The sequence below is a fragment of the Opisthocomus hoazin genome, chromosome 10 (assembly GCF_030867145.1).
Source record: "Opisthocomus hoazin isolate bOpiHoa1 chromosome 10, bOpiHoa1.hap1, whole genome shotgun sequence".
In the NCBI taxonomy this organism is placed as follows: Eukaryota; Metazoa; Chordata; class Aves; order Opisthocomiformes; family Opisthocomidae; genus Opisthocomus; species Opisthocomus hoazin.
This window is the reverse complement of record NC_134423.1, coordinates 20,767,940-20,795,719: the sequence shown is the minus strand read 5'-3', so window position 1 is coordinate 20,795,719 and position 27,780 is coordinate 20,767,940. Positions and strand designations below refer to the sequence as shown.

Sequence of the window (27,780 nt, the reverse complement as noted above, 5' to 3'; positions counted from 1 at the left end):
CCATGGGGAAGAGCGGCGGTTGCGTTTTTGTTGTGCCAGGGAGAGGTGGGCAACCGCGGTGCCGGGCGGCTCAGGTGAGTCTCGGTGCTGCGCTCCGCCGCCTCCCCCTGCCCCGTGGAGGCCGGGGCGACGCCGGCCAGGGAGGCCCCGGCGGGAGCTGCTTCGCCGGCCGTTCTGCGGCTGCTGGTAGCAATCCGCCCCCAGCTGCCAGCCCCGCGCCGCCGACGTGAGGGGGCCGAGACGGCGGCTGAGGGGCTCGGCCGGCGGCGACTCGCGACCTCGGTCGGCCCCGGCCCTCGGCAGCGGACTGTGGCTCTCGCAGGCCGCGAGCGGGTGGAGCGGGGCTGCGCCCTGCCGCCAGGCTGCCTCCGCTCGGCTTTCGGGAAGGGCCCTGGGGGGCGGGTGGCCGGTTGCAGCTGGCGCGGGCCTGGGGGAAGATGGCCGAGCTGCCTCAGCGTTGCTCTGCGGGAGGCCCCGCTGCGGACCCGGGTGGCCTCGGGGCTGCGCAGGCAGCTGCTTGTGCCGTTGGGGTGCCTGCTCACCCTGTCAGGGAGCTTCCGTGAATATCGGCGGGCAAGCGGGTCCTTCAAACGTGGTGAAGCGAATGACACGTGATGTTTTTTAACTTGGGAATAACGTTCTTGTCAAGCTTACTTTATACTGAGGGAAGAGGTCAGCGTGTGCTACGCCTGTGTGCCCAAAGAGCGTGCCGTTCTGTAAAGTCTTCATCTAGTGGTGCCCGGTTGGTGACTGCCTGTCGGGAGGGTCTCCCCCTCCTCAGGGAGCAGCCTGCCTTGCCACCAGGTGTGGGCCAGCACTTACGGGCTGCGGCTTACGGTGAAGTCACTGCTCGGTGTAGGCAAGTCCTCGGGAGTCCGAGTCCCTTCATTAAGCAGTTAGATCTGGAGCTGACAACCATACTTTTTCTATTTCCATGATACTTTTCCAATTTTTCCTATCAGAGCTGTTACCCAAATGCGCAAGCAACAGCATGCTTTCAGTATTTAGTACAACATATAGTTACTCTCTAGAAATAAATGAAGCAAGATTTAAAAGGGCACATAACTATCAACCTGTATCACAGCATATGTATAACATACAGTGTTAGAACTTAAAAAAAACCGTCTGGTTGCAAGTGAACTTCAGTAATTTCATAATGTCAGCATGTGAAAAGCCCAAATAATCTGTTTTAAATGCTGAATTCTTAGAAATGAGTAGCATTGGAAGTACTGAGAAACAAAAGCCCAAGTGAATGATATAGATAATGTACAGTGCTTGTTTCAAAAAAAAAAAAAAAAAATTTTGTGTGTATGCATTTGGTTATTTAACTCAGGAAGTGAGGATGCTACTTTTCGGTGTTATCCGTCATTCGTTTGTGTGTCCTGTCCCCCCCTGCTTTTACTCCTGTGTGATGTTTTCCTGTCTTGCAGTAGGTTTTGCTGGATGTTCAGAAACATTATTAGAAAACAATGTCCCTTGACTTTGATAGTGGAGCTCTACAAACTCAACATGAAGATGAAGACTATGACCAAGAGGATTATGCAAGAGAACAAGAGGTGAGAAAGAACAAATTATTTAATCTGAAGGCTTGTCTATCTAGCTGTTTCTTGTTTTTTTAAGTGTTTAGAAAAAAAAATATGCTGTCTTGGGTAAGAGCAAAACAGTGTGTAGGGTATGTTTTGCAAGAGTGGCATAAAAAGTAAAGAGATAATGAGATGCTGCACCTTAAGAGCCTTGCAGGGTCATATGTAGTGGCTGTAAGACTGTTATGCTTTGCCTATGCTGTAGATCAAATGCAAAAGGCTGGTGTCATCTACATTTTGTGTTTCTTGACAGCTTTTTCACTTTCTAGAAATACTTAGAAAGCAACAGGTCTCTTTCACTTGAAAATTTGGTTAGCTTAGAAAAGAACAAGGAATAATTATAATGAAAATTTTAAAATTCTGATTATAAATTACATACTTTGATCTTTAGAAAAATATATTAAATTGTTTTGGGATTTTTTTTTTAGTTGAAATACTTTAGATGTTTCTCTTCTTTTTGTTTCATGAAGAGAATTGGCAAAATGTGTATTTTAACACAAATGTGCATAATGGTTTCTTACAGGGTGATAAATCATGTTCATGTCAGGTAACATCACCAATATATACTTCAGGGATCACTGTCTAAAGTGTAGATAATGTAGAGACAAATGTTCACAGAAATGTGTGGTAGAACAACAGCTGTTCAGTTTGGAAAGATGCTATTGCAAACACTGTGGCAAATCTGATGTCTGTTCCAGAACTTACTACCCAGAGAAAGAACATTGTGCTTGTGCAGGAGAACAAGTAGTGAAATAATTGTAGGATTATTACAGTGAGTGAGCAAGAGAGTGCATAAATAGGATTATAAGTTTAGAGTGTTGAGAGGAACATCTTTTCCATAAGGAGAGATAACTGGGGCTGTTAACTTAGAGGATAGAAGACTCAGTGGGAATCTCGTAAATGCATATAAATGCCTGAAGGAGGGCTGTAAAGACAACGGAGCCGGGCTCTTCAGTGGTGCCAAGTGACACGACAAGAGGCAATGGATGCAAAGCAGCCTCTGTGGAAGAAGTTAGTGATAATCCTTGTAGGTCACGCACGTTTGAACTGGAGCAAGGTGGGGTTCACAAAACTGTACATGTTGTAGATATTGCAATGGGATGTGACTTTTGGCCTGCCAAAAGGAGGCTAAAACAGATGCTCTGCTGTGTTCCCTGGTCAAGATGTAGTCCGAGACTTTCTGCATTAGTTTTTATGCCACAGAAAACCAGGTGGATTTTTTATCTTGAAAACTGGGGAGATGTACATGGTAGGAGAGTACTTTGACACTAACTGAAGAATTGGGTAGCCCTTGCCCACATCTGGAGGCCTGTGCTAGCTAGCCTGGTAGGCTGAGCTCAGTTTAAATATGAACTCTCATGATGAAGTTTTGTGAACTGTGTATGCGCTGCTTTCTCTTAGGCTTCCGAAGCAGTGTAAGACCAGTGAAACTGACAGTGCTTGATTACGTCCTTGGCTGCAAGTAGGACAAAGGAAAGGGGATCTTCAGTCAGTGATACTGCCTTTCCTTTCCTGTTTCCTGGAGCTGAGATATAATAAATCTAGAGAGTGCTCTAACGATAGGGAAACTACTTCTCGCGAATAGTGAATTTCTAGGAACAAACTTTTGGTGCTCTGTTCTGTAGACATTTAGAAAAGTTGTCTTTAACTTCTCATCTATCTTTTGGTCGTGGAGAACATCTAAAATAGCATCTGATGAAAAGATGATATCTTAAAGATAAACTCTTTGTAGATGATAGTGCTTGTTTTGTGGGGTTTTTTTCTTTGTTTTTTAACAAAGAAACACTTGTAAAGTATTTGGCATGGGGCAATTGATTCTTCTGCTTTTGTGAACACATGCTTTGAGAATTGGGATTAAAACAGGGTTAGGGTTCAGAAACTGAGTGTAATAATTCTGAATATATTGTGTAGTTCTCAAGTCACCTAATAAGAAAAAGAGTGCATAGCTCAGATCTACAAGAAGCCCAGTATGTGGCCTCATATTAAAGCCTCTCAGAAAATTGGAAGAAGAGGTACATTCTATGTGGGAATCATTACAGCAACTAAGTTCAGGAGTGTTTTGGTGGTGTGGTGTTTGTGTTTTTTTTTTTTTTTTGTGGCACACTTATGTATCTATCTGTTTCTTGAATTAGAAGTGGTAGTATTTTTCTTAGTTCATGTCTAGCTCCTCAGTGACTTCATCTGAACACATGAGCAGACCACTAGTCATTGCAGTGATGACTTCTTGCACCTAATAACGCTGGCTGGCAAGTTCTTACCTGGATTTCAATCCAGAGTCCTCAGAAAGGGTGTTTTTTTTAATGTCCGGTATCTCTCTTGCCTGGGACTTCGGGAGGAGAAACCTTGGCATGATTAGTTTGCAAATAATTCTTCAAAAGCAGTATGTCTGGGGACACATCTATCTGGTGGCATTTCCCTTACCTCTTTTTGGTGCAGCTCTGCTCTTAACAAGAGTTCGCCAGAAAAAATGGTTAGGTTTGTCTCTAGTCTATTAAGCATTCTGTGGTATAGGTCTCTGAATTCCAGTGTTGTGAACTTGTCAATGGAGGAAGAAAAACAGGATTTTATGCAAGTGACCTATTTTGCCTGTCTCTGTCTCTTTGGACTGAACTTGTATGCACTCTTTTGAAAAACACATAATGAAAGTTGTTTGTTCTGTTTCAGTTGCAACAACTGTTGACAGACCTTCCCCATGATATGCTGGAGGACAGTGGAGACCATCTCTCCAGCTGTTTGGACTGTAGCATTCATGAGGCTGAGGAGCAGTAAGGCATTCTGCAATATTTTTTGTTATTTATGTTGTGCTTTTGAGAATAGAACAAGATCTCAGCTGATGAGGTGTGTAAAAGCAATCCAAGTAAAAGGGGAGCTGTAGTGCAGTTTGCAGTATGGTTTGTGTTCCATGAGAAACAAAGTAGATGCTACTTAATTTAATGAAGAGATGATTTGTTTTGGTTTTTTTTTCCTGAAGTTATAAGTACATGGTTAAGCTGCTTGTCTTTCTCTAGATCACATGAGCCTGGGAAGTGTGATGGAAGGTGGGACGATCATCCATTGATAAGTGATCCTCAAAATGTAAGCTTGTATGAACGGTGATGGAATTAGTAGGAGCTGCTTGTTCATAATAACATGCTAAATGTTATTTAAATTCATTGGAGAAATACTTTTCGTGTAGCTGTTCAGTTGAATAGGTTGAGGGCTGCTAATGCCAGAAAAGGGGGAGTGGGGAAATCTGAGTTTTGAAAGAGCAATTCTAAACCTCCTATCCATTCATAGGATTATGAACAAGGACAAAATCTGTACCCTGAACAATTCTTGTGTGACCAGCAAACTGATCATGTTGAAAAACATGGAAAGAATTGGAATGGCCTACATAATGATGAAGAGAAGAAACTTTTATATGATGTTAACGATAGTTACTGTGGCCAGAACGGTCAAGAGGATCCTGATGATGTGTATCTTGGTAGAGATGGGTTTAATGCTCCAAGTTGCTACCAACAGAACAATGTGTATCATCTTCCTGAAAACTTCAGGCCATATACAAATGGCCATAAGCCAGACTTTAACAATCAGCAAAGTAAAATAATAGATTTTCCAAATGCTCCAAAGGAACATCTTAAGGTATTTCAAAAGCTGATGCATTTTTTTTTGTCTCTTCTGGAAAGTTTTCACAGGTCTTTAACTATTGGTAGTAATATTTCTAAATGCTTTTAGTGTCTTATTATCAGTTAAACAGTGATGGGAGGCTTCTGTATTCTATTTTGCATGTTAAAACAATAAAGTGTTAAATAATTGGATTTTCATACGTGCATTTTTGGGTTTGGTGTGGTGTTTTTTCTTTTGTTGGCTAGGTAGAATTCTGAGATACAATGAATGTGATTCACTTAAATGTGTGCTTACTCTGTTGAAGCTGACACTTCATTGTTCTCCTAAAGTAGAAGCTGTCATGAAAATTTCTGTCACCCTTGAATGCTGTTCTGGATTGGAGCATGAAAATGAAGAGCTAGTAGAGCTGTTCTTAATGTCAACATGTAAAATGAAAAATATTTTCATTGAGCAAGACTACAGTTGCAGTTTTAATTTGTTTCATCTTATGTGTATATTGTCATGACAGCAATTTGTTGCATCTGACGTTGTCAGTGGCCAGTCGCCGGAATCTTACAAAGTGACTTATAAACCATACCAAAATGGCATTCATCAAAAAATTCCAGTAATCCAAGAAGGAGCCAGAAGAAATGAAGTGTTTGAAGATTTGCAACATGAATTCTTGGGCAGTGATGAAAGTAAGTGTTTGCTGTTTAGACTTGAATTTAACTTATGTGAAAAGTCCACTTGAAATCAGCAACAGAAAACCCATTGATTCCAGTAGATTTTTAGTAAGAGGAGAACTGAAAGTATGTGGATGTATATGATCTTTTATTTTACTCTAGGCTTACATTGGGATAGCCCTAATTTTGTGTGTGTGTGTTTTCCCACTTTATCTAGAAATCAGCTTTTTTTTTGATCAGGGTATTTGAGTTTCAGGCTATTAAAAGTGTAGTTTTGACTGGTGAGTCTGTGAACGAAATTATTTCTGGCAGCTTGATCTCAAGCCTTGCTGGTGCTTTGTCTTGTTTGTAATATTGGAAAATGACTACTTGCTGTACCATAGGAAACATACTTTGCCTGATGCCACACTGGGCTTATCTGTTAGGTACATGTCAAGTGACAGAACTACGTTGCTTGTTAGATATCTTGAAAATTTATAGTTGCCACAAGACTGTGAATTCTCAGTATGTACACCTTTATCTGGGCTTGCTGTTAGGTTTGAATTGTGTTGGTAGTTCCTACGGTTCTTCAGCCCTTGCTACCAGAGCAACTGATGTGATGTGAATTGAACATGGATTAAAAAATGATGCAATTTTGTGAACCAACAGTGAATTTGGCACTATCAAAGAACTATTTTGGGTCAGGAGTAACTTACAACCCTGAATTTCTTGGTTAGTTGACTGTGCTGACTTGTCTGTATGGTATTTGAAATTTGGCAGATTCGTCAGAAAATATGCAGATTCTTCAACTTCAGGTTCTAAATAAAGCAAGAGAAAGACAACTGGAAGAACTTAATGAAAAGCTAGAAAAGAGTGCACAGCAGATTAGGTATTTGAATCATCAGCTTTCCATAGTCAAAGGTAAAATTTTTTTGTACAGATCTCTAACTGTTAGATTTTATTCATATCTAGCAACTTTTTAATGCCAAAATTTTGCTTTAGGTAGTGTCTCTGCAGGTATCGATCATGTTTATAAACTTATTTTGGGATTAGGTGGACCTAACCTCTTGCCCCAACACTGTTTTAAAGAAAATTCTCTGGATTGGTGGTTGACTGCATAGCTGTCTTAACTTTTACTGCATTCCTAAGACCACCATTGTATTCCAGAGTCCCCATGTGCCAGGCATTAAAAACATACAGAAAATTGAGAAATTTGCCAAAGTAGTGTGTTAGAAGTGCTAAAAATTATAATGATAATAAAAAAACCTGATAGAAGTAGTGTAGGTCTATGAAAGAAACCTTTTTTGTGCTGCCTGGTTAACCAGCCATTTCCTGAACTGTACGTCGAGAGAAGCTCTTCCAAAATGATCAAAGCTGTAGTGGAGAGTGGTGGTTGTCTTCATCTCCCTGTTCTTATAGGAACAGACAAAAAAGAGTTGCGAGCTTAGAGAATTAAGAATATAAATTTTAGAATGCAAAAGAAGCAAATGAGAGAGAACTTCAGCTGTCAATGATTTTGCTAGGTCTTGGCTGTTCCCTCTGGGGAATAATTTTGTTTCTTCCTTTAAATGGTGTAAGGGATGATGCTAGTTCCTAGTGCTGGCAGAACAGGGCTTGTTTCCACTATGGTTCTGAAGGTACAATGTATCAGAGGGAGAAAGCGGTTACTGGATGGAGACTGACCAAATGTTTTTGTTCTGTCTTCTGCTTGTTGCCCACAGTATGACACGGAGGGCTCATGGCAAGTGGTTCTGTCCAGCGGGGATACTGAACAGTGGTGTTCTGTGAGGTTGTTGGGTGGCTGGTCATGTTTCTCACACAATTATTATGTCTCTCTCTTAAGATGAAAAGGATGGTTTGGCGGTTAGTCTTCATGAGTCTCAAAAACTCTATCAGAATGGAAAGGAACGCGAAGTGCACCTTGAAGGCCAAATAAAGGCCCTTGAAACACAGATTCAGACTCTTACTACCAATGAGGAGCAGGTACTATCAATATTTTTTAATCTGTTTATTGTGGATGCTTTGTACTGTTATATTTGTGATGTATTTGCATTAACGATAAATGCTAGTCTCTTGAAACACTGTTTGTGATCACTGCAGAAGCTGAATATATGACAAATGAATAGGATGCACTGTGGAAAATAGTTTGTATTAAAATCCAGGCATTGTCTGAGGACTTTTAGCAACTCTTGCACAAAAAACCTGAGCTGACAATACAGAGTATTGGACCAAAAGTGAAATATATGTAACTGGGAGCTACTCTGATACTGTTTCTACAGATACTGAAGCAATCCAAAGTGACAGAGGTAGCCATGGAAAGTATGCAGAAGCAGCTGTTAGAACTTCAGCGATCAGATGCCCTTCAGCGAGCCAGAGAACAACACGAAGCTGTTATTTCAGCACTCAAGCAGAAACATGAAAAGCAAGTATTATCGTTAGAGCAAAAACTTGATGCTACAACATCCGCACTCCGAGAGCAGGTGAGAAATTGTTTTAGGATGCTAAGTACTGTACTGGAGAGGCTGTAGAGCTCCCCATGTTTCTTAAACTGCACTTCTTGACCTATAATTCTAAGAGCTCCTTCTGGAAGCTGCTAAGCAAATGGAAAGGAAATGCTACGTAAGTTTCAATATTATGAAGTGTGTGTGGTATGTTTTTACAAACATATCCAGGCAGTTGTGAGCTCATATTGTGAGTTTGTATATTGCAGATGCAGAGGAAACAATAATTCATTGTCTTGGTTTCTCTTCTGTGCATAATCTCTTTTTGAAAGAGTACTGGCAAATAAATCTGGGAAAGAACTAATAAAATTATGTGATATTTTACTGCAAGAAAAACTGTTTATTAGCAGTTTATTGACAAGCTTTAGTCTCAAAATGATCAAGGACTCCTAACCACGGAACAGTCACTTTATTTTACAATTACGGATTTAAAAAGAAGAGAGGGGGCTAGAAACAGGCTGGCTTTAAGATGGGGTTTGATATGGGTTGCATTACATGCTTATAGAGCTTATTAAAATTATTCTACCTGACATGTCATTAGAGTCCATTACACTATAAGAAATATTGAAGCAGTGTAGTCTAGACAGGCCTTAATAAATTGTCCTCTTCTTTCACATAATTACATTTCTTTAATTCTAGGTCTGTAATTCTTGTCTCAACATAAATATGCATAAAAAATAAATGGGTTGTATGTTTGAAAAGTTAACTTGCACTTGTTTGTAAATGAGAATGTACTGCTAAGTTTCTGTCTATTAGTGCCACAACAAGGCTTACACAGCTTAGTCTCTGAAAAGAAAAACTTTTTCTGCAGTAGTATGTTTGGGGTATTTAGAGAGAGATCCTCTTTTTTGAGACAAAATAGAAAAGTCAAAAGGTGTAAAGATGAGGTACTGTGCCTCCCAGGTCTGTGTAGGTAACTGCAAGCAGTGCCTTACGAAGGTCTACTTTGTATATTGTGAAAAAACTACAGTTCCTCTTTTACAGAGCATTGGAACTTGCTAGCTTGACTTAAGCTCAGTTAAAATAAACTAAATGAAGTTAAGCTCAGGCTTAATATAAATGACATGAAGGCTTGATTTTTCTGCAGTAGACTAACTGTATGTGATTAATTACAGGGGATAATCTGACATGCTGAAACTAACTGCTCTAGGAAATAGGAAACTGTTCACATCTATGTATGTTTATGTATAAGTATACTTACTGTCTCCTAGTGAAAACTTACCTATGATGCTGTAAGAGATGACTTGTCAGCCAATGATAGCATTTGATCTGTGATTTGATTTAGCTGGTCTCCACCCCTATAGGTATCAGATTGATTCTTTGTCCTGAGTCTTGTGTGTATTGACTCTTTCTATATCCGAACTGTCCTAGGTGTCTAGATGTTTGTAACATGAGTAAAAATAATCTCTCTTTCTAGAAAGAGCTTTGCAAAAATCTAGGAGAGCATGTTAAACAACTTGAAAAAATGCTGGAACAAACCAAATGCGAAAAAACAGAAATAATAAATCGACTGACAAGAAGCCTAGAAGAAAGCCAAAAGCAATGTGCAAATTTACTGCAAACAGGTTAGCCTTTCATTCATACCTTATATTTCCTTGCAGAAATTACTCTAATTTTTTTTAAGTATGAAATTACACATCTATGTTCCTATTGAAATGGAATCCACATCAAATGTATACTAGACCATTTCCTATGCAGTGCAAAAGCACAAACCAGAAAACCCCACCAAACCCCCAAACAACAGAGATTAAACTATTTTTGTATGCATTTTGTGCTGCATATGTGTAAACTTAGTTTTGGACTAAGTAACAGCCTTTGGGAACAATCTACTCATTTTTATATTTGGCGTTTGACTTGAATTGCCATTCTAAATTCAAATTTCAGCAAGAAAAAAATTGTTTTTCTGGCTGGAGGCTGGTTCTTGGAAATTTTATATCAGGAGGAATAGAATGTGAAATATTATGCTCTTTATGTATTTGACTTGTGCCTACCTTTACACATTGAAGGCTTTTAATAGTAACGTATGTCTCTTCATAGACTCCAAATTTCTTAACTAAATGAAATGTCTGTCTCCCTGGATCCTAATTTAAGAGCATGTTCTGTTTGAGCACAGTGATAGTCTGGAAGAAAAATCTCTGTAGAGAGAGCCTAGATGTCAGGATAGAGGAGAAAAACCTTATTGGCTCTGTACTATGTAGTGAATAAGTAATTATAAATGTGATAGGATATTTAAAAAGAGTATTACTGCCAGTTGAAGAAATGCCATGATTTTTCTGTGCTGTATTCATCAAATGCCTTAAAGCAGTAATAAATTGGCAAACTGATATAGCTAAAATTTTCACCTGGGGAGGAGGGAAAGGTGACCTGTTCTCCAAGGTGGCTCTGTTCCTGCTAAACTTCTGCCCCAATCACACAATGTCACTTTTTGCTTCTGTTGAGCTACAAGGAAAGAAAACATTTGGCCCGTTTTGCTCCTCGTGGTATTTATTTTAAAACTACTATTAAAAATATGAAAAAAATCAAGCCACTGTAGTGCCCAAACTTTAAAACAAACTGCAGTTTAAATTGGAGACCTGTAGTAACCTTCACCTGCTCAATTCAGGCAGAAATATTCTTGCCTTCATAATTTATAGGTTTCTATTAGTGAGCTCAAGGAAACAGGAACAGAGTAATACTTATTACCAGAATCAACATCGCTGTTTTTAAGTGATCTCTTTTTCAGATTGCACAGTCTTTATTGCATATTTATGACTTGATCTTGTTCTCCCTTTTCTTTCCTGCAACAGGCTCAATGCAGGAGACAAATCAGTTATGGTTTCAATTGCAACAAGCTCAGTCTGCACACATGATAAGCAACAACATGAACAAGACTTTACAGGTTAATTAATTTTATTAAATGTTTTCCTGTTTTGATTTTAGAGGGGTGAGCATTATAGCTGAGAGATTGGTAATTGAAACTTTTTTATTTGTTGGGGAAACAAGCACGTCTCCTTTCAGTAAAGGACTATCCACTACTTCATCTCCTAGCGTTGCATGTTGGACTTTTTTTGTTTTTTTTTAATAAAACACAGCGGGGCATATGTATCGACACAGATCTGATATCATACATCTATCTAACCTGCTTATGGAAAAACAAGAACATAAATTCTATCTGCTGTGAATCTCATATCTTAATTAAGCTATAGGGATATTTGGAGATAATACGTTCTGAAATTTACCTTTTGTCAGCAAAAGGGAATGCTAGAGAGTCCTCTGTAAAATGAGTGGCAGTCTGTGTTTTCAATTCAGTTCATATATTTGACTTTAATCTGTCATCTTGGAAATTATGATTCCTAGTAAGTACTAGAGTAATAGGCTGTTTTTCCAGCTGTGTACTTTTCTTGTCATCCATTTTACTATACAAGGGCAGCAGGAAAGAAGTAAGAGCAAAAGAAATACTACTTAACTTCATATGTGAACTGTAATAAGAACAGTAGACTATACTGAGCGACGGAAAATATTCCGTAATTAATTTGTAGCTGTAACATATGCTTTGCTACAGGTATCAAAATTATAGTATAAATAAATAAAACTGTTGCTAAGTAATTCAAGTAAATACAGCTCAATAGAACTATATTTAGAAAGAATAGCTCTGTGTATTTGTTTTCTTTGGAAGAGTTATCATGGGCCTGATGTGTTTGCTTGGAGTTTCTCTGCTCAGTGTAAATTTTTTTCTGTCTATTCCTTTAAGGAAGAATTAATGGAACTGAAGGAGGAAATAGCTTTGTATGAATCTGCTGCCAAGCTTGGGGTATTTTTGAATGATGTGAGTGGAGAGCTGCACACGAACCTGGGTGATTCCTATGTAGATTTGGGAATTAAAAAAATCACCGGGAAGAAACCGAGGTTCTGCAGGTATTGTGTGATTCTTGTTGAGAGAAAAATCTAAAAGCCTCAAGAAGTTATACAAGTGATGTGCAAAAGATGATCTTACTGGATCAATATGTAGGTTTTTGGTAGATATTCAAAATACTGCTTGTATCGCCAGGTAATCTGGGAAACATGAAATTGAACTAATACCGTAAATTGGATGCCTAATTGCTGCTTAATAAATCTTCAGGTTTTATGAAGATTGTGTTGCTATGCCTTGGATTGTATGGATGATATGCACGGATACCTTCTTGCTCAAAGATTCCACATAATTACTTAATGCTGTAGCAGTCTTTTGAAATAACCGGTTGAGTTGTCTCAAAATACCTCGCATCACGTGAGAATGAATCTTTTGAGGAAATGGCTGAAGTTTTCTGTACATTAATTGCAATTTGATGAAAAAATGTATGGCTTTTGTATTCATGTCATCTTGTTGTTCTTACTATTACCTCTTAGACATCTGTATTTCTGGTTGCATTAGTTGCTGTTCTCATTGCTACCACTACCTTTCAGATAAATGTTTTTTGTCTTTTAAATACTGAACTGGTTATGTCTTCCCGAATAGTGCAATACAGAACAGAGACATGGATAAAGAGCTCTCTAAAGACGAAATTATTGTAGAATTAAAAGCTGAGCTGGAACATTTATTGAGCACTAATAAAATGAAGAGAAACCAGATTACTCAATTACAAAATGATCTTAAAGATTGCCAGAAGACATTAGAGGAATACAAGCAGTTGTTGAAAGCAGAAAAAGCATCAGAAGAGTCAGAGGTTTGTTCTTTTACACTTTTTTAAAAGTAAAGATGCACTGGATTTTAGTGAACCAAACCAACATTTAAACTTCTTATGAAAATGGACCAAAGAACTTACTCACAGCTGAGTGTTCATAGCAACTAAGTAGATCTGTCTTTGAGCTTAAGGAAAATATGATCGTTTGGATGATACCTTGTTTTGTATGTTTGGTGAAAAAGAAACAAACTGAATAGCACAAGTTGGGCAGCGTATGCCTGATTAGGTGAGTTCTGATGTGATGGCTTACTTGCTTGATAGCACTTGAAGGCCACTCTGCTTTTTTCAGAACTTAATTTCATTGGAGAAAGTAGGTTTTCTTTAGCCAAAAAGACCTTAAAATTTCTCTGAGAAAGCTGATAGTATCATTTGGTTATACCAATGGAACATTAAACACATTGCCTGCAAGGGGCTGCACTATGTCATTTGATCAACAAGGAATCTCTTTGGTGTTGCATCTTTCTTCATCCCATTAACTTCCCTCCTATAAATTGATCAGGCTTGTAACATCTGCTCTTGCAATCTATGCATTGTCACCTCGGTGTGGGATAGGAGTATAGTGTGCTTGAGAAATGTGCTCTCTGTTGGATGATAGTAGTCATTCAGCTTGCAAACACAACATCGAGCGTATGCTGCTTTAAACCTTCATGATGCTGTGAGTTTCTACAAGAACAGTGATGCTGTTATGTCTTGCACTGCAATCATTTCCATTGGGGTGGCTTTTTTATTTTTTCTAAGTAAAACTTTTATATGACACCTTGAACTTTTTTAAAAGCATCAACTTCTAAATCATGTATATCTTGAAAGATATCATCTTAATTTCATTTATTTTTAGCCTGTCGCAAATCTGAATGATAAGCCGGTGACCAGTCCTTTGGTTTCTGATAATCTTAAGGAAGAAGTTCTGAGACTCAGAAAGGCTAATGAAACTTTGCTGCAAGAAGTTAAGGTGAGACAGGGATGCTGCTTATCCCTAGGAAAAAAAAACCCTGAACCACCACCCCCCCATGCTAAAACCTGAAATTAGAGAAAGTTCTTTACAACCCACCTATTATTGACTTTTGTCCAGAACCACACTTCAACTATTGAAGAACTGAAGGAAAATGAGGAAAAACTGAAAAGGTTAAATCAAGATCTCTGTTGTCAGATGAGAAAGGTGGTTCAGGATTTAGATCAAGATAAACACGAAGCTATTGACAGGTAAGTCTGTTAACTGTTTAGTTCCATTTGTGGACTTTTAGTCTGCATGTATAACCTTGTACCAGCTATCTGGTGCAAGGGGAGGTCAGCATTAGAAAGCTGGTTTCTTACTTAAGTAAAAGTTGAACCCTGTTTAAAAGGCTGGCGGGGGGGGGAGGGAAACCTAGGTTTTTTTTTTCCTTTCTTGAAATTGTAGGTGTGAAAGAACTTATCTGCAACATCATGAAGATACAAAAGCACATTTTGAGAAAGACCTGATGGAGAGGTATGCTGCAGAAAAAGAGCAGCTTATTCTAACTTATGAAGAGACAATCTCGCAGTTAAAGTAAGATTTACCATTTCTTCTACTTTTACTGAAACTTCTATGTTTCCTGTCTGGCCCTCAGTGCTAGTTACACTTTTTTTAAACAGACTTGCTGTCCTGTGAGTGTAAAGAGTAATTGATAAGAAATAATCTGTCTTGTGTAGGGGTAACATAGAGGAGCTGAACAGAGAGATGACTGCAGTCAAGGAATGTTACATCGGAGTCTGTGGGGAGAAGGACACCTTGGAAGCTACTTTAAGGCAGAAATTTGAGCAAGAGCAGCAGCTGAAGGAAGAGAAGGTACTAACGGAAATACTTATAAATCATACAATTTCAGACTGTTTTTAAGATGTAATATCCATATTTGCATTTAACTTGGTGATTGTTTGGGGAAGATACTTGGAAGAGATGCAGCTATCTGAGAAAGTTAATACATGTGACCTATTGGTTGTTAAATTAACCTGCTGTTGTGTCCTGTGATCTAAAATATTTTAGAAGTAACCCTTTCCAATAGCTATTAATTTTCATGAAGTAAACTGTCATAATTTTGACTCCTGAGGACTGTTTAGTCAGCAGTGTGAGGTCTTATATACATGAGACATTTTCAAAAAAGCTAAATGACAATACAAGTTTTTCTTTTCCATATATAAAACTGATCTGAAAATACTGTGGGTGTTTTAGATAATAATGAATTCAGACTGCTATATTGATTAAAAACTTTGTTCTTCTGAAGATATTGGTGTGAAATTGTTTAAGTGGGTCAGCTGTCTTGCTAAGCAAGTACAGTAAAGAGGTGCAGCTCAAAGTAAGTTGGGAATAAAGATGCTTGATAAGAAAGCTTGTTTTAGAGCAATAGGCTGTAATAACCTCTGATATCATGCCTTAAAACACTTCCTTTTGAGAGCTGAATCTTTTTTTTCCAGGTATCATGATCAAGATCAGTGCACAGGATCTAGAGAGTTAATCATGTCTCTTATGCATTCTCATCACTTTGTACCAAAGCAGCTCACTATGCCTTGGAGAATACTTTAATTTTATTTTTTTTGTAGCTCAAGAAACGGCTACTAGAAGAAAAAGAAGACAGTCTTAACCTTCTGAGGACTGAGCTTGAAGAGAAACACAGCAGTTCTATGATAGCAGCAAAGAGGCAATGGCTGGAAGAAAAACAACAGCAGATTGAAGAGGAGGTTGCATTAGCCAAAGTTAACTGGGAGAAGGAAGAAAAAGAGGTATGGAACTTAAACAAGGGGGTTTCAAATTTTTGTTTTGTTTATTTTCAGGAGAACTTCTATGTAGATAGACTTACGTGCTGTTATTCTGCCATTTAAAGTGGCTTTTAAGGGCATGTAATTTTAGGAGCCTCTGAAGAAGTCAGTAGGTATTAGACAAGCTTAAGATTTTGGAAAAAACTCCTAGACCTTGTAAAGTAACATGCAGAATACCCAGAATGTCACAGCTGGTAATATGCTAGAGTTTTCCACCCTGATCCCTGGGTGAGTGGTTACACTTTCCATTGTCTCATTCAGTTGTCGTATGAAAGTCCTTTGTGTATCCTATCCCACAGAAGAAAGCTGTGATGAGTTAGCAAACTCTCTGCTCTCTGAGCATGGTTTTGCTCTCCCCCTATTAGGGAAGATTATTGGTATAAACAGAGTTTTGTTTGTTAAGTACCAGTGAAATTCTAGTTATTTGGACACTGGGGAGACTTTATTAAAAAATATTTTTTTCCTTAGAATAAAGAACGAGTCTTTGCAAAAATAGAAAGAGAATGGCAAAGTAGGCTGGAAGAAATGCGAAGAACTGTAGTTGAATGTAATGACTTCAGCAGCCAAACTGACCGAGTAGCAGTTGTGGATGAAGCTTCAGCTAAACAGTTAGAAGGGATAGTTGAAGACCAGAGGCTGCAGATCCAGAAGGCTCAGAAAGAACATATGGCCTCTGAAGAGGCCTTAAAAGAACTTGAAATAGAACTGGAAAATAAATACCATAAAAATCTTACCAGCCAGGTAACATAGTTGTTCTATCTGCTTGGAGTCTGTGAAACTGCCGTGTATAACTACGTCACCAAAAAAAAAATGTTCTCTTCCACTAACTTTCTCTAAGCTCACTAGTTGATGTTTGCCATATTAGAAATATATTTTAAAAAAAAGTTCTGAAGAAGCTGTAGCATGTAGCTCATTTTCTCTAGCTGTTAGTTTTTCACACAGTTGGACAAGTTTCGCAGGAATTTTGAGCAGAACTGAGCAACACTAACTTGAAGTTTATACCATTTTGTTAGAAAAATAAATTCAATATTAATCATTTTTGTATCACTTTTGCATCAAGAAATGCATCAGAAGCTGGTGATCTGATTCCTTTAATTTCTGTAAACATAAGCAATCCAAACTGAAGTTGTTTCACTGCTGTATGAAAGTAATCGTAAAAGTGTATTTGGTGGTAGTGACTGAAATAGTGGGTTTTTTTGGTTTGTGTTTTTTTTTTTTCTGCTTATAGGTAGATGCAGCTTTAACCCAAGCTCGTGCCAGGTGGCTGCAAGAATTAACAGATCTCAAAGAGTATAAAGTAAATCTAAAGATAGAGAAAGAAAAATGGGAGAAAGAGCACAAAGAGACTGCAGCAAAGCAGGTAGCCCAAAATTCTTGTATATGTGTATTGATAAACAGTTCAGTCTTCCAAATCCTGTATGTTACTGAGGAATGAATGTAGACATAGGTGGGGAATCATTAAGGTGTTTCTAGTGTACTCTGGTTCTAATCCATGTTGTTTCCCATATAGGATTATATTTTTATTAAATAATTTGAAAATAATATCTAATAGATTGATAGATAATGACCCAGGGTTATATTTTATGTGTATATAAATGTATGTATGTATTTATAATGACTTTGTTATGTATATACACCAGTTAGCCCTAGTTCTCTCAGCTGCTGAAGAGAAATGGAAGCAAGAATATGAGACTACAGAGAAATCTGGACAAAGAATGAAAGAACTTGAAGAAAAGGTAATTTCTCTAAAGGAGGAATTGGAGCTAAAGAAAGAAGAAATCCCTGCAGCTATCAAAGCAGAGCTTGCAAAAGCACGTGCTCAGTGGAACAAAGAAAAGCAAGAAGAAATCCTGCAGATACAAGAGCAAAATGAGAGAGGCTACCGATCATTCCTAGATGATCATAGAAACAGAATTAAAGAGGTACTTGCAACAGCAAAGGAGGATCTTGCAAAACAGAAGAATGATCTCTGCATTCAGAAAGAGGCAGAAGTAAAGATGTTCCTAGACCAAAAGCAGCGAGAATGGGAGGCTCAAGAAACAAAGAGACTGCAGGACGAAATTAATCAGTATGAGGAGAAAAGTCTGGTTGAGCTTGAGTACTTGCTGAGTGAAATCCATGAAGAATTAGTCCAGTGTACACATAGTGAGCATTCTTGGAAGGATAAGTGCTGCGATGCTCCTGTTCAATTAAACTGTCAAGGCAAAGACAAAGTGAAGGCTTGCTTACGGAAGGCCTACAGAACTACAGTTTACACAATTCTGGAAAAGGAAGAGCGAGAATGGAAAGAGGTAATATTTCTGCAAATTATAACTGCGAACCAGAAAAGGGATTTGAGAAGTCACTCATAACTGTTTTCTCCCAATGTAAAATATCCATATAATCCTGATAATTGGTGAATCCAACACTTTTGAGTTCATTGATGACAGCAGTCCTTTAAAACTGTAAGAGACAGCTAAATCTACTGTTAGCAAGGGAAAAGGGAAAGGATGGGTGCAGCTTTGACACCTTCAATCTTTAAAGAGAAAACCAGGTTAGGAGTGTCGCTCTTTAATGCCAGGACTCACAAATTAAGGAGATGAATGCACCTTCCTAAGTTTCAGAGCCTGTTGAAAGTTCCTTGTGAGCTCTTAGGTGGGTTCTGTCATTAGAGCCCATCTTAGATTTTAGCATAGCTGCTTTTTTTTTAGTAATTTAGCAGTTTGCAATAGTGATTATGGATCATGTTACTCTTCCCCCCTCCCCCCTTGTGACACAAAGATGAAAACGGTAAATCCTTTTTGCAAATTATCTGTAGTAAAACTGAATAGCTGACAAACTGATCTATGTCAGGAGTAATAGTTTTGCTTAACTTTACCGTAGCTCTAGAAAATCCTTTTCAACATGGGTGCCTAAATGAGGAAAGACGTCCTACCCTTGTCTAGAAGAGTTTGGGACTAAGAATTCTGTCCAAAAGCTTCTGTTTCTGTTTTAGCAGATTCCTTTTTGCAACACTTATCCTTGTAGTAAGATTTTGATTGTGGGGAGCATCCCACTGGAAGTGCCCTTGCCACCCAGCATTTAGCAGCTGGGGGATTATCCAAGAACAGGACAGAGAAGGAAACTGCCTTGTTTTTCAAGAAAAGATGGGATGGGCGTAAATGAGTATGAAGTGATTTCTCATGACAATATTACCCTTTTTTTAGTGGTAATATGTTTCTGTTCAGACAGTGGTCATTTAAAGTTTTCTTGTCATGAGTTATTTTCATAATGGCAAAGAGAACAGGAAGTTTTTTCCTATGCCTGATGCATCTTCAGTAAGATATGAATGTCTCTAGGTAAATTGTTTTTAACATACCTTTGAACTTCAGAACATTGGTTGGCTTGAACCACCTTATCCACTGAACTCTCTAATTTTTTTAGTAATGTCTTCTCTTATGCTACCATAACAAACAAAGGAGTTAGATTTTTCTAGATGACTTTCGTGTCCCTGTAGTACCCATATTTGTACAGAAACTCAAAATGGGTTCAACCCCTTTTTGTGCTGGATGTGACATTTAAGAAACAAGTTAGCTTCAACTATTCAAAGACTCTGTTTAGTTCTGCAATGTTAAAGGCTGCATGTTTCCAAAATAAAACTCAGGGTGTCCAGGTAGTGCTACTGCAGTGAATTGTACTAAGTAAACTTCTGTATGCTAGAATACGTGTTTCCCTTCTGATATGAGCTGCAATCTTCAGTTCTGTTGCAGATTTACAGCAACTGGGTTACAATTACTAGAGCTACTTGGTGACCAGGGTTTCTAGTTTTTATCCTTAACATGCTACTTATTTACTTTAAGATAGTGTGGAACACTTTTTGCTGTGTTGGGTTTTCAGGAAGTGTTTTTTCAATTGCAGAAATATGAACAACTGAGTAATGTAAATAAAGAAGCATACTCTTGCCTGCAACGTGGTGAAGGAGACACTGGGGACATGGCAAGATCTCCTGTGTACAATGTTGGACACCAAGCAGAAGCACAAAGGAGGCTAAGGAGACGGCCACCTTCACAGGAAACTGGAACAGACAAAGGTATTGGGTTTATTTTTAATCTGGAATATTGTGTATCATCAAATTAAGCTTGTTAGTAGCAGTTGTTAATGTCTTACTGATGACTAATGCAGGTTAGTCATCTAACTGTAGTTTATTTGTGAATATTTTGATGGTAGAGGAAGATGCAGTTCTCCCAAATGTGAGGCTGTTTAATGTTGCATTATCTTATACTACATTAAAGTCACAAACTGTGCAACAAACGGTACTAGTCTGCAGCTTACTTTAGTGCTAGACTTTGAGGTTTAATTTTATTAGATATTAGTAGCTCTCTGCTTTTTAAAGCCGTTCTTCGGGGGTAAAGAAATAGCTTTGGTGTATAACAGCTCATAAGCAAGCCAGTGTTGATCGTGGTGAGCAGAGTATGGTCTAAACTATGTCTTGTAAATGGGTGTTACTAAATACAGCTTTGAAAGTTGAATTATACTACTTCATCTTGACATTAGACAAGACAAGGAATTCTGCATTCATGTAAAAGATATCGTTGTGTCAAGAACTGTACTTCACCTGGTATGGTAGTTTTTTTTAGGGTTCTTTTGGTCAGGAATGTAGTTGAAAAAACACACATTCCTGGATCATGCTTCTCTCTTCTTACTTCCTCCCCCTTTTGTATACTTTAGCATTGTAGCTCTTCCCCAGAGCTGTCACATGTACTATGGCAAAGCTGGAGACAGTGTAGCTGAGGAAAAACTTCATGGGAGGCACAGAAATCTCTCTGGGCTTTCTGTTTAGTTTGAATTCTTATGCAACCGAAAAACATAAAGTAAGAAAACCTAAGAGAGTCCTTGGCTTTGTGCCTGCAGCATGGCTTGAATTCCTTCAACACCAAAATAACAAACTATTAACACAAAACAATACAAGCAGTGCAGTTCTGCTGTCTCCAGAGCTCCCTGTCCTGGCTGTAGAGAGCAGCTGTTGTTGTCCTGGAAGTAACCCAGTCTTTGTGAACTTCTTAACTTAACTAGACTCAGCCGCACGTGAGGCTTCCCAGCTGGGAAAGTCTCTGTCAGCTGACTCCAAAGGACCCTGCTTGGCTGTTTTTTGTTTTGTTTTTGTTTGGTTAAAAGAAAAGAAAAAAAAAATTCAAACTACAAGTGCCATATCGCTGACTGAAGACTCAAATGTGCTGCACCGTCTGTAACAGGGTTCCAGTCTCTTGTGGTTGTTTTAATTAGACTAATGTGTTATATGCTTTTGTAGCATATACAAATAAGTACAAATAAGAACCTTGGGTCTCAGGAAGATTTTTGCTGTGAACACTGTCAGGAGCTTGAAAAAAGAGAGACTGTGTGCCAGGACTTGAAAAGAGAGCTGGAGATAGCCCACAAACATCTTCAGCTTGCTGTGAGGGAACACGAAGCTAAGTCAGAGTGAGTCCAAGGTTAGGAGTGTTAGTCATCTAAAGAAACTGAATGGCTCTGCCTTGCTGGCTGCAGGAGTCTTTCGTCTGTTGCATCACTTAGTTTTCAGTGGATGGACTGAGGGGTTGTGTGTCCTTAAAAACCCAAGCAAACCCCACCCCAACAACAAAATACAAACCAGCTTTCCTCCCCCTGCCCCAAGAACCCCCCCATTCTCTTGGCTTTAAACATTACTTGTGGCTTTAGTACTCTCTTGTGTGTATTGGGAAAAGAACAGAGGAAAACTGAACAAATGGCAGGTGTTCTTTGAATATGTGTACGTGTGGATGCTGTTGCTTGGAAGGGTTGTACAGATAGTGCATGCGTGTGTACCTACACACACATACAGATGTATATAAGTCATGGAGGTCTTTAGCTGCTGTGCACATACTCGTTCCACCAGAGTGGGAGTATAGAGAGCAGAGTGGCCCCAAATGCTGCTTGGTCCTCTTGGCACCAGTAGCAGTAAGCTGCTGACCACAGTTGTCTTGTACCTTCCTGCAGTTAGTAACAGCTTGAAGCTGTAGTTCTGTTTATTTTCGTTCTTCTTTTTTTGTAAACCTTAGAGTAGGTTTTAAGTAGACTTTATTTAGTCTCTTTGGCCTTTGAAATCAAGATGTTCTTTTTCCCTTTGTGTCACTTGGAAATGAGAAATAAAGGACAGATGACTGAGAAAAAGTCTCTAACTTCTTATCGTCGTCACATAGGAAAGAAAGATCTCTCTACTAATGATGGGTATAAAATATCCACTCTGGTTTTGGAAGAGTCACTGAAAGGAATGCTTCTGTCTGTACTATGGAAAGAAAGCTTTTCTGAAGCTGTTTCTGATGGAAAAAAGTGGTGCAAAGTAACTTGCTTTAGATTGCTCCATTGTAGGAAACTGCTTGTGATTTGGTAGTGGTGTTATCTAGTACTCTTGTTTAATACACACCCCGCTAGCTGTGGAGTAGTGTTATTTTGTTGTGACTGCCTGCTCTTTGCTGTCCAACATCTTATTTTTGGCATTCTCAACATCTGTATCGCCTTCTGTGGACAGACTGATAGTGCTTGATGGTAAAACCTCCCTGAGACTTGCCCATCAGTTTAGTGAATTGCAACATTATCTGACTTGGTATCGATATCTGCATTTACTGTGGATGCTGTTGCATTATGTGTATCTGTTGTCCTTTCAGGATAATAGACTCCATCCTTTATTGTTTTGTTTAACTTGGTAGAAGTCTCCAACCCTAGTAAAATCTGGGCTAACCAGGATGAAAAGTCTTTGGCATATCAAACACCTTTGCTGTACCTGTAACTACTCCTGCAGTTGAGTCTCCCTCTATGGGCCTTACGTGTAGGCTTTTCACTCAGAGGAAGTCATACTGATTCATTTGTCTCTGATGGCAACAAGAATTCCTTTTGTCTAGATTTATTTCTGAGAGGATTTGTAGAAGGAATGCCTGCTCTGCTTCTTTCCTGTGCTCAAGAACTTTTTCTTTCTTACTTGGGCATCGTGTACCATGTGGAGCACAGTACTTATTCAGCTGGTATCTGAGGAACTCTGTCCCCTGTTGAGCTGTATTCAAGCCAGTAGAAGCCTTCATTTTAAGGAGCAGAACAAGGAGAATGATGTTTTCTCTGAAGGAAAATATGTTGGTAGTTGAATAAGAGGGTCATTCTCCCTGCAGTGTTTTAATCAGAAGCTGTACACAGTAGTGTTCAGGTCTTTTTTTTAGGCTTTCCTTGGAGCATGGCAGGAATTGGACTTGCTGAAGGTCCTGGTTCAGCAGAGGTCTCAAACTGCATCCTGAGGGTCAGTAATTCTGTAGAATTGTTTGAGTGTGCCTCAGTGAAAAGTCGCTGTGGCCACTGTAATCAGGTTTGGCAAATGCTCAGCTTGGAGGGAGCGAGGTAGTAGGTTGTACCAAATGACTAAATAGTCTTACTTGCCAAAGGCTGTGGCTTGTGTGTGGTTCCCCCCCCCCTTTTATTTTTTTCTTTTTAAAATGAAAAGTCACAGTTGACTGCTCTGGCAAATTTTGTGTTCAGTGAGGAGAAAAGTGCTGTGTGTTTGTAAGGGAAAGGTTTTTGCCAGCTTGTAGATGTGAGTCAGGCCAGGTGGGCTAAGTTTCACAGATTTACTTGATATTATTTCTGTACTCTTTTGTTGACAACCTTATAGTATGTAAACTTCCTTGGGGCTGGAGGAAAAGACTGAAGGATAATAGCAGGTCTATTAATGAAAACAGACCCTACTGCTGTTGCCTATGTCATCACAGATACAACTCTCAACTGCGCAAAATAAGATTCAGACCACAAATGAGGGTCTCTGAAGGCCATAAATTGCTTCTCTCTGTTCCAGGTTAGGTGCTTACTTTGTGCTTTTCTGCGCATCATTGTGGAGAAGGAAGAAAGCCAAACTTGTTTGTATCTTTCCCAGGGCTCAGGTCCTTACATTCTATCTGTGAAAGCTTTGATTCTTCTAGAAGGAAGACTTGTACTTAACAAGACATGCCCTCCATTGTGTGGTGTCAGCCTTTGTTTTCATTAGGGCATGGTTCACATGAGAACTTCTGTGTCTGGGTGTGGTGGAGATATCTCCAGCATTCATTGTAGGTGTTCAATTCATGTTGGTTTTCTTTCCTAAAATAGGAAAGCTAGTATCAACTGTTGATTTTTTATGGGTCTATCCAAGTTTATCCATGAATTCTTCAAGTTATGGTAAATAACTGTACCCTTTTTAAAATAATAATTTTCTTATATTATATAGCTAATAAATAGGTTTTATGGTTCTTTAACTTTCAGGAGATGACCCCCAGGTGCAATATGTGTATGCCATGATCAACAGTCTTCAGTATCAGCTTGAAGTCCTATGCTTTGGGCTTTTTCAGCTACGCTCTCTTCTCATTCTCTGTGGTGGCTCATTATGTTTATACACTTCTTAGTAGCATTGAGCAGAGTTCAGCATGAAAGTCCAGCCTTTCTTTGCAATACTGGCTTTTGGTTACTAAAAAAAACCCCAAAACAACAACAACAAAACAACAGCCAAGTTGTCTTTTATCTTTTCACCTGAAAGAAGGCACAATTGCTAACCCAAAAATTAATAATTCTTTCCCAGTGTTTGTCAAAACAAACCTTAGTTGGCTGGTTGCTTTCTCCCTCCCTGTCCTTTCTCTGCGTGTACACCTGATATCTCTGAAGCTTTGTCTTTCAGCATATTGTTAGTAATGGCATATGAAGGCTTTAAGCATATTTAGTTACTGTATGAGATGACTTTTATATTCAGGATTCATTGAAGTGTGTTGAGATTAATTGCTATGTGCTTGTTACTGCAACAGCTGTACCTTTGCTGATGATGCTTTGTGACAATGAGCTCTTATACCAGAGAAAGCAGTTTATGTAATAACTTCTGTTGAACTCAACTTGAATTTAGAGAAGTGCAGTGAATTATGGTTCATCATGCTTTTTTTCTTAGAAAAAGAGAAGGTTCTAGAAGCTCTAATTGCAGAAAACTCAGAGATGAAGACTAAACTGAAAGACCTGGAAACACCATCGAGGTATTTAAAAAAAATTAAACAGGCAGTTTTTTTTTTTGAGATACAAGCTGCTTTTCTTGTGCAGCGTGACTTATGTGCATTTCAGGTCACTGTCAAAAGGAGGCGTCTCAAAACCTTGTACATCCTGTGACTCTGCGAAAGGGCTGGAAGAAATGCGTGCTCAGTACATTAAAGCTGTGAGCAAGATTAAGTGTAAGTACTAAAGTCTTAGCTAAAAACTTAGAAGAGCAAAATAATTTACTTTGTCACTTCTTCCTCCTTCAGCCAACTTGCACAGGAATCTGACAGCCAAATCGCATGAGAAGTTAATTTTTCCTTCTTGCTAGAGTGAATGTGAGAAATGGAATTGTCACCATAATTGTAGACATGATTAATTGCGGTGGCTGAAGCCTTGTTATGCTGTCCTTGCTTTGTTGCGCTGTATTATGCCTTTTAAAGTGGTAAAGTGTATTTTGAGAACTGATCTTGTTTCTCCAGTAAACAATCCACCTACCCTGCCACTTATCCTGAGGGAGAATCTGCTTTTCTCCTGTGCTGTATCCTGCCTTCTGGCTTAATTGGCAACCTTCTGGCTGAGGAGAGAGGGTTAAATGCAGTGCCAGGTCTTTCTTGAGCGCAGCAGGTCCCCAAATGCCAGCTGCACTGCCATCAAAGAATTCCTAGACCTGCATTTTGCTAGCCAACATTCCACCCAAATCCCTGTGTCTAGTGTTATCTGTTGCAGCTGAAGATGCAGAACTGGGCAGCTGAATTCCTGTCTGATGCTTCATTTCCACCTGTTCTGGTCTTCAGTGGCATTTATCCAGTAGGCAACACTTGGCACAAGGATTTGGGTGGAATGTTGGCAGGTAAATCCAGGCCCTTGCTCACTTGCTCCAGGTCTGCTAGACAATCCCAGTTGTGGCGCTGGCTTTTCTTCCCCCCTCTGGGGGAAAACTGGTACTAATGAAGTGTGTTTGCAGGTGATATGTTTTGTTATATCCGTGCAAGTAAGGAGCGAGCTGCTGAAAGGATTAAAGCGGAGATTTTAAGAGAGCGCCAAGAAACGGCACAGAGAATGCGCAAATACTATTTGACATGCCTTCAACAGCTCCTTACTGATAATGGGAAACATGAAGGGTGAGTTCAAGTATGTTTGGAAATTACTGCTGATTTTGAAGGAGCTGTGTAGAGATCAGTCTGGTGTTTGTCCACCTTGGAGCAAACGGTGTCTGACCTGAAGTCTTGCCCATCTGCTCACATTGGCATGGGGTCACTGCTGAGCAGTCTGGCATACTGTCTTTTCAGTATTCTTTAATATTACCTTGAAGTAAAATGCAGAGTTGAAAAGGAATTGCCCTTAAACTTTTTTTCCATGTTCTGTAATTCTTGGCAGAGCTGAAAAGAAAATAATGAATGCTGCCAGTAAGCTTGCTACAATGGCTGAAGAACTTGAAACGTTTCTTCGACGCATACCCCAAAGGAAATCTACCCGCTCAGGTATGTTGGATTCTCCAGTTGTTCTGTTCTTGATCATATGCATGTAGTAATGCAAATACAGATGGAAAGTGAAGTACTATTTATTTATAAGCTTACTAATGAAAGCATAAATATAAGCTGCTTATTTTGACAATGCTTACAATTCTTTATTAAAAAAAAAAACAACAAAAAACAAACAAAAGAACCTAGTTTTTCTTCCAGCATGAGCATTTCCTTCAATTAATCTATTTCCTTCCCTCCTCTCCTAGCTCTGCCATTAAATTCTGATCTACCACCTGGAGCTGAGTACTCAAAAAGAAATCGCATGCTTCAGACTAGGTCAAACCATGTGGAAGGCAAATCACGTGGCAAAAGCATTACCGAAAAAGCCAATGATGAAGTTGTTCAGAAACATGTACCATGTGACTTGAGACAGCAGTTTGATGCAGTGCAGACTGAAACTCACCATACGCTTCATGAAACGGTAACTTCAAGTATTCAGAATGGGAATAATTCTGCAAATCTGGATGGTGCTTCAAGAGATGCTATGTCAGAGTCTTATCCAAATGAAGATGGAAGAAGACAAAAATATGGCCCCATCATAAATGCAGACAAAGGGCTCTTGTGTGCTGTTCGTAATGTAGCACATAGGAATGCTCCTCAATCTGCTTTTCAAGTAATGTTAGAAAACACACATGAACCCAGCTTCACAAATGGCCATACCATTTCTGGGCCAACTCATCATATGCTGAAGAGCCAGAACGGACAAACAATCTTGAAAGAGGATGAATGTATCCAGTCATGTGGAAAATGGAAAACTAAATCTAAAAGAAGTCAGGAATCTGATTTTCAAGCAACTCCAGAAAGGGATGAAGGAAGTTGCACTGAATGGAGTTCTGTGAATGGAAGCCCGCATCTGGAGCATAGTGACATGCCTCTCTTGTACCCTGAACAAAAAGCCAGTACTAATGTGCAAGCGCAGGTGGCGTGCTGCGAAGAGTTTCCTCACATCAGGTGACTTTCCCCTGCAGATGAAAATGTTGTTACTTCTTGGAGAGACATTACTCATGGCAATGGCAAGGTTCTCGGCACAAAAAGCAGTACTAAAGTTTACAGTAGAGGCCACCTGGTAACAAACCCAGAGCATACTTCATTCCTCAACTCTGACAAATCAAATTCTGCTGTCACACAACTCAGTGTATCACCAGATTCAAATGTAGGAGAATGCTGCAACAAATGCTTGGAAAAAATTGGTGTGGGATCCCCAGTCTCTTCAGCAGGATAGTGGTTTTGACTGCCCGCTTTCCAAGTTGAACCAATGCCAGCGATTCCCCGTTTGAAGGGAAAATGATAACCTGATATTTAAAGAAGTGTGAGGATTGGGGAAAACTTGTTCTACTGTGTCCATTTCATGACCAAAGTTACACAATTTGTGTTACATGAAGAAGTTATATAAAATTACATGAAACATTAATGCTGACTTTTGTTTACCTTTGTAGTAACACATTTAGAATTGTTTA

At 39.1% G+C, this 27,780-nt stretch overlaps 1 protein-coding gene across 1 annotated transcript; it reads left to right on the top strand.

Annotated features, from left to right (window-relative positions):
- Positions 1-27,735, top strand: CEP152 (centrosomal protein 152). Its single transcript, XM_075431599.1, has 27 exons — positions 1-74; positions 1,431-1,556; positions 4,248-4,348; positions 4,592-4,658; positions 4,860-5,204; positions 5,698-5,866; positions 6,611-6,751; positions 7,674-7,813; positions 8,110-8,310; positions 9,749-9,896; positions 11,118-11,209; positions 12,062-12,225; positions 12,806-13,013; positions 13,867-13,980; positions 14,101-14,231; positions 14,428-14,556; positions 14,700-14,835; positions 15,585-15,764; positions 16,269-16,541; positions 17,029-17,160; positions 17,441-18,091; positions 19,677-19,848; positions 24,721-24,802; positions 24,888-24,994; positions 25,765-25,921; positions 26,178-26,281; positions 26,530-27,735. Exons 2-27 carry the CDS (start codon positions 1,470-1,472, stop codon positions 27,276-27,278), a joined length of 4,980 nt encoding a protein of 1,659 aa, XP_075287714.1. The 5' UTR covers positions 1-74; positions 1,431-1,469; the 3' UTR covers positions 27,279-27,735.
- Positions 27,736-27,780: the final 45 nt, after the last annotated feature.